Genomic DNA, 7,446 nt, shown 5'->3' on the forward strand with positions numbered 1-7,446 from the left:
TAGGGTAAAATCCACAACTCAATTTATATAAAATATGTTATTTTTAGAGACAAATAGGGTTAGAGATTAGAGGTTAGAGGTGAGGATCCCACGTCTTAGAAAAAAAATTCATAGAAAAAATTAAAATTTTATTTATTTCATATGGTAAACATGTTTTGTACTCATCCATGCTAAATAAACAAGAATATAACATATCAGATTTTATTGAAAGGTTGATGAAGCTATAAGGTGGCTAGCTATTGTTTTCCTCAATCAAAACTTCGAGTTTGATTCATGAAAGACTAACTGTTTGGTATTTTAGGGATTGGCTAAGGTCTTTTTATATAGGATTTCCATTAAACCTAATAAATCTCGGGATGAGTTTCTATCTCTTTAGTCCATACTTAATTAGAAATCTAAAACCTTAATTAAATAGATCGAATTTGTAGAGTTCAACCTAATAAAATAACAAATAAAAAACCAAAATATTTAGCAAACTTTCTGGTAACTTTTATTAATGTCTATTGTTATCGTTGATAAAATCTAATATTTTACTATATTTTATAAATATTTTAAGTAGATTTATCACTTTTAACGAATCTCAATATCTAGATGCCATTTATTAGTCCTTTAAAATTACATCATATGCAGAAGAAAGTAGGTAATGTTTAGTTTTTTATATTACATAAAGTACAATAAAATACACTTTAAAACTTTGAAAATTGTGACAAATAGATCTCTGACTTCTCATTTTAATTGTAAAGTTTACGAGAAATGTCTCATATTTCTATCAACAGCCACTTTTATATCCTAATAAATCTTAGAAATATTCAAATTTATTTATTTTGTTTAGAAAAAAAGATTGTCTAATTGAACCATCAACTAATAGTTTTCTAATTAAGTAGGTAAATTAAATTTTAAAAGATGTTCAACATTAACTATTAAACATAAAATTAAATGTAAATTAAAATGTAACATATAACATTTAATTTTTCTCAAAACAGCTATATGATGAGTGACTTTCAAAATATAGCAAAATATCGGGATGGTTGTGGCGTTTCTTTACCAAGCCTAGTTCTCTTTGAAGAAAAATTATTTCGGTCAAACACAAAGAATTTCATATAGCAAAATTTTGAATTCTATCATTATAACATATCAATTGGACTAGCAATGATATAATTTCTTATAGGTTGTAAATATTTTGTAAAATATATTATTTTAAAAAAAATTTAAAAAATATAAAATTGATAAAATTAGAGATCTAATAGGAAAAAATAATTGAAAACAAAAAAAAAAAAAAAGATATTTTTTAGATGTGGTACACTTCTCATTTTATATAAATCTATGCTAGTGGCACAAAGTTTTAAATATGCCATTGAAACATGTGTGAATTAATTTATAGGTCCTGTTCATAAATAATTAACAATATACATTTAAGCCACTATTTAATTCCATAGATTTTAAATTCAATGAATGAACTCGAAAATTAGAACTAAATATTTTTGTTAAAGTTGAGGGGAAAAAGTTATTATTATATTGGAAGCTTTGAACTCTCCCGGTAGTTTTTGTTAGAGTTGTTCTCATGTTTAAGAAAATCAAAAGAAAATTATTTGAGTGAAAAAGAAAGAGAGCAAATTTGACAAAATATTTACGTAAGTTTTTTTATTCTATCGATAATAAACATTGATAGACATTAATAGAAGTCTATCAATTTTTATCATTGATAGAATTCAAAATTTTGCTATAGCTGGTAAATATTTTAATTGATTTTGCTATTTTTAAAAATGACTATTTATTATAATGGTATAATTTAAACTATCGATAATATTTACCAAACGGGTTCGTGATAACTTTATTTTTTTTAAAAAAAATAGGAGTTAGTGGGGACAATTTCGTAATTTGAAGCTCCAACACTAGTATATAAAGACCATCGATGGAGAACCAAAAAATCACACCAATAGTAATACCAAATACATATAGTCTGCATTCTCTCTTCATAGAGAAGAAACAAAAGAATTTATTGCAATGTTGAAATCTCAAGGCCTTGGTTCATCCATAGGGGTGGCGCCGGTGAGTCTCCACCATACGCGGACATCGTTGGCACGTCGTGGCATCGACGGCAGTGCTTTGGTTCCTTATCAGAATAATAATGATCTCCAAAAGAAACTAAGAGGGATTAAGATCAAGAATAATAATGATAATGGAGGTTTGAGATCGCTGTCTGGAAGTGGAATAATCAAAGCAGCCTTAGCAACAGCTACTGAAACAACCACTAGTGTCATTACGACAGTTACTGTGAAGAAGATCACAGGAGAAATCACTTCATCCACCATTGTCAAGGAAAACCAATTAGCCGCCCCTCCAAAATTTCTCCAGCTTGGGTTCGCCAGCATTCTCACTGATCCTAGTAAGTTTCTCTTCACAGTATATTGAGTTATATAACTTGGATTTTAATTCTGTAACTAAGTAACTAGCAATAGTAATTTAACGAATTCCATGAGTGGATTTTGTCGTTTCAAAATTTGGAAGAATCTATCTTGTTCAGAGTGTGTGTATATATATATATATTTTTGAAACACGAGCTTTATCTTATCTTTAATTACAAAATTATTGTTTAGCCAATTTATACAAAAGAAAAAGAAAACGAACTTCTAATATCCACGAGATTGATACAAAAAGATTATGTCAACTAAACTACGATAGTTTTAGATATTAACCTTTAGTCTTTTGAGGCAAAATAAAATAATAGATATATTTTGTATAGCTCTATTTTCATAAATATAACACAATATCTTGGATTCTATAGATGACTATTTTTTTTAATTCTAGGGTTGTCCTTCATTTCTATTTTTTTTCTTTTCTTCTACTCTAATCTTTTTTTTTCTTTCTATTTTCTTTTTTTCTCTTATTTAATAATTTATTTTTTATATTTTTTTGAAATCACGATATTTGTTTTTAATCAATAGTTAATAATTGTAAATATAGATTATTTTTTCACTATCAAATATAAAAGATCTTGGTATACGATCTTGAAAAAAATTATTATTATATTGATATACGATCGTGTATTAAACCTAAACAAACAAGATCCATGATGGTGTACCAAATCTTAAATAACAAGATCGTTTAGATTTGATAGTCATTTTCTAAGAAGAAGAATTAGTGTTGATGACTAGATCATTTTTAGTATTTTCCATCTTGAGTTGGTGGTTTTTTTTTTTTTTCAAAATTGTTTTATAAATATTTGGTGGGTTTGTTATATTTTTGAGGAGGGTAACGATAATGGATGACCATTTGAGAAATAATAATTAAGGACATAACAACATTAAAAAAAATTGCAAATATAGCAAAACTATCGCTAATAGACTCGTGTGGTCTATCGGTGATAGATTAATATTTACAACGTGGTCTATAAATGATAGAGTTTGACAAATTTTGCTATATTTGCATATTTTTTAAAATATTGCTATATACTTAATTATTTTTAATTTAATTGCTAAATTTGCAACTATCCCTTTTTAAAAAGCCCTTTAACCTATTAAAATATATTTTAATTATACACATTATATACTTTTAAAATTAAGAGGGCTAAAATAAATAAATTATGAAGCAATTGATTTTGTAATAGATTTAGATGGTTAAATTTTGCCTCAATAACCTTTTGAATATTTTATAAGGAAATAAACATTTATAGTTGATTCCACTCCTTGCATGTAATAGTATTATAGTGAATAAGTAAGTTGGGTTTGCATGGTGGAATAAGGCACTGGAGCAGAGAAGCCCCCCATTATGGTTCAGGCAAATTTGATACATGAGAGTGTTGTGGAAGAAATTTATGAAGCAAAGTTGGAGGTTCCCTCAAATTTTGGGGAGATTGGGGCTGTCATTGTTGGGAACTATAATCAAAATGAGATGTACATCAAAGAAGTTGACCTCAGTGGCCTTACTTCTGGTTCACTTACCATCCCTTGCAACTCATGGGTTCAACCCAAGACTGTAGATCCCACACAGAGAGTCTTCTTCACCAACAAGGTCGTGTTCAACCCATTTTCCTTTTTTCTTTTTGTTACCTTCCAAATTTAAACTCAAAATTTTTGTTTGTTTTTCACTTTTGGTGGGGTGCGTACAGTCATACTTGCCATCGCAAACTCCTGCCGGACTTATATCCATGAGGGAATCAGAGTTAGTAAATTTGCGAGGTAATGGTACTGGAGAGCGTCAAAGTTACGATAGAATATACGATTATGATGTCTACAATGACCTTGGAGATCCCGACAAGAACGAGGATCTCAAAAGGCCCGTTCTCGGTGGCTCTACCCATCCTTATCCTAGACGTTGCAGAACCGGTCGTCCACCTTGTCAAACAGGTCTCTATTTCCTCATTTGTAACTAATCACCCTTATCCTAAGTTTCTGTTTTTTAATTTTTATGTAATAATCATGTAGATCCACAATCAGAGCAAAAGGCAACAGGAAGCATATATGTCCCTCGAGATGAGGCATTCTCAGATATAAAGAGGGCACAATTCAATGCATCGACTTTGTTGAATGTATTAAAAACGATTATACCCAATCTTCAAGTGCATTTTGATCGAAATGCTGGATTCCCCCACTTCGAGTCAATTGATGCACTTTTTGATGTTGATGGTTTCAACTTGCCCCCTCTTGAATCCACCACGTCTTTCAAAGATCTTTTACCTTGGATTTTCAAACTCATCTATGAGACTGGAGAATTTCTCTTACGCTTTCAGATTCCTGAACCTATGGATAGTGAGCACATCATCTTTTATTCTTCTCTCCGTCTCTCTACTTCTTAACACTCTCTTTCTCTCTATCTTGACTTTTCTTTATTCTCATCAAATAAATAGGAAATAAGTTCTTTTGGTTGAGTGATGAAGAATTTGCAAGGCAGACTCTTGCTGGTCTTAACCCATACAGCATTCAATTGGTCACGGTATGAATGAATTAACTAACTATCATACTTATTGAATTCATAATTGATACTCAATACTTCAGTAATATATTGTAGGAGTGGCCGTTAACTAGCCAACTCAACCCTGATGTCTATGGTCCTCCTGAGTCCGCATTCAAAACCTTAAATATAGATCGCCAAATTGGCTCCATGACAGTTCAAGAGGTGTGTTTTTCATCTTCAATGTATATTAATTCATAGCTTTACATCCAATAGTGTTAGCATTTGTACTAATATCTTGCCAAATATGCACAAATGGGTTCCAGGCAATTGAAAAGAAAAGGTTGTTTATTTTGGATTACCACGACCTTTTGCTGCCATATGTTCGACGAGTGAGAGCCCTTAAAGGAACAACCCTTTATGGATCAAGAACATTGTTCTTTCTCAACGAGGATGGAACACTTAGGCCGTTAGCTATTGAGCTAACACGGCCACCTATGGATGGAAAGCCTCAATGGAAAAGAGTTTATGAACCTAGTGAGAATGCCACTAGCCTCTGGCTTTGGAGATTTGCCAAAGCTCATGTTCTTGCCCATGACGCCGGTTATCACCAACTTGTGAGCCATTGGTTGAGCACTCACTGTGCTGTAGAGCCTTACGTTATAGCCACAAATAGACAATTGAGTGCAATGCACCCTATCTACAGACTTCTACAACCTCATTTTAGGTACACTATGGAAATCAATGCATCTGCTCGTAGTACTCTTATTGATGCAGGTGGAATAATCGAGAGCACATTTTCACCTCTTAAGTACTCCATGGAGTTAAGTTCTACAGCATACGATCTTCAATGGCAGTTCGATTTGCAAGCTTTACCGGCTGATCTAATTCACAGGTAAAATTAAACCTTTTGAGTTGATTTTTAATTTAACATGATACCATAAAATGAGGTTTGGAGTTTGAATTCTCGTAATACCATTTTTCCTATTAATATATGAAAGGTGACACTTTTATGGCATGATTATATTGTCAGAGGATTGGCTGAGGAGGATCCAACTGCGTCACATGGTCTGAAATTACACATTAAAGATTATCCTTATGCTAACGATGGTTTGATTTTGTGGGATGCTCTAAAGCAATGGGTGACAGAGTACGTGAATCATTACTATCCATCCTCGTACCTTGTAACATCTGACACAGAGCTCCAAGCATGGTGGAATGAGATCAGAACAAAGGGACATGCAGACAAACAAGATGAGCCATGGTGGCCAGTTCTCAACACCCCTCAAGATCTAATAGACATAGTGACAAACATTGCTTGGGTGGCATCAGCGCACCATGCAGCCGTGAACTTTGGGCAATATGCATATGCAGGATATTTCCCAAACAGACCAAGTATAGCAAGAACCAACATGCCCACGGAAGATTATAACCCTACTCTTTGGAAAAGCTTTTTGGAAAAACCAGAAGATTTGCTTCTAAACGCCTTCCCTTCACAATATCAAGCAACACAGGTAATGTTCACATTGAATGTGTTGTCAAGTCACTCTCCAGATGAAGAGTATCTTGGTAAGAATATGGAGCCATCATGGAACGATAATCCTATAATAAAGGCATCATTTGAAAGGTTTAGTGCAAAGCTAAAAGAATTGGAGTTGATAATTGATACTAGGAATGTTGATCCCATCTTGAAGAACAGAACTGGTGCAGGAGTTACACCCTATGAACTTTTGAAGCCATTTTCAGGACCTGGAGTAACTGGAAAGGGTGTTCCATATAGTATTTCTATTTAATCCATGAATAAGGCAAAGATTTAGGTACCCAAAGCTTTGAAAAACTCAAATCTATAATCATGTACCAGACATTATTAGTCTGTGACGATGTATTCTATCATATTGCAAATTCAAATAAATGCTTCCTTGTTGTTTTAAGATATTGGATAATTCAACATTTCTCAACTTTTTCTCCATTTTTAGCTTTATTGCTTTCAATTCAAAACCTTCATTTCTAAAGTAATTGCTTTTGAAAAAAAAAATCACAAACTTATTTCATGAAAATTTCACATTCCTAAACTTTGTTTATATTATGTAATTATTTTTCCATTTGTTTCTAAGTTTCTACCCACCTATCAACATTTACATACTGTCTGTATTTAAATATTTACTGTCTGTGTAACAGAATCAAAAAGTTATATCACTTTTTAAAAATATTTCAGATTTGTCATTTCTTTTTCATGTCTTTCTTCTCCTCCTCTTCCTGATCAATTTTTGAATTACTTCTCTAGTATTTATTTTCCTATGAAAAACGGTCCGTACAAATAACTAAAAGAACTCACGATAAGTGACTAGGAATATGTTAATCATCTTTTATTTTCCTTGAAATAATAGTTATAAATCTGAAATTATTTTGGTTGTTTTAAAATAAATTTCAAACACACATATAATTTACTCAAAATTTTAATAATATCTCACGTTAATTTTGATATTGTCTCTTTAACTCATGGAAACCCAACGACACTAATTACTTAGCCAATATTATGTGTCTGCTTCATAATTC

General features: G+C 31.7%; 1 protein-coding gene across 1 annotated transcript; it reads left to right on the forward strand.

The window, feature by feature from the left end:
* Window positions 1–1,940: 1,940 nt before the first annotated feature.
* On the forward strand, window positions 1,941–6,842 carry LOC101209531 (linoleate 13S-lipoxygenase 2-1, chloroplastic). Its single transcript, XM_004142089.3, has 8 exons — window positions 1,941–2,386; window positions 3,743–4,011; window positions 4,109–4,346; window positions 4,425–4,748; window positions 4,847–4,932; window positions 5,008–5,115; window positions 5,217–5,785; window positions 5,924–6,842. Exons 1-8 carry the CDS (start codon window positions 2,005–2,007, stop codon window positions 6,681–6,683), a joined length of 2,736 nt encoding a protein of 911 aa, XP_004142137.1. The 5' UTR covers window positions 1,941–2,004; the 3' UTR covers window positions 6,684–6,842.
* The last annotated feature ends 604 nt before the right edge of the window (window positions 6,843–7,446 follow it).

Source organism: Cucumis sativus, chromosome 4, assembly GCF_000004075.3.
Source record: "Cucumis sativus cultivar 9930 chromosome 4, Cucumber_9930_V3, whole genome shotgun sequence".
In the NCBI taxonomy this organism is placed as follows: Eukaryota; Viridiplantae; Streptophyta; class Magnoliopsida; order Cucurbitales; family Cucurbitaceae; genus Cucumis; species Cucumis sativus.

What these genes read in the sequence shown, in the direction of transcription:
- LOC101209531 (XM_004142089.3), top strand. Translation starts at nt 2,005, where the DNA reads ATGTTGAAATCTCAAGGCCTTGGTTCATCCATAGGGGTGGCGCCGGTG. An exon ending in TCGTCCACCTTGTCAAACAG is followed by an intron (nt 4,347 to 4,424) that starts GTCTCTATTTCC and finishes ATAATCATGTAG; the next exon opens with ATCCACAATCAGAGCAAAAG. An exon ending in CCGGCTGATCTAATTCACAG is followed by an intron (nt 5,786 to 5,923) that starts GTAAAATTAAAC and finishes TTATATTGTCAG; the next exon opens with AGGATTGGCTGAGGAGGATC.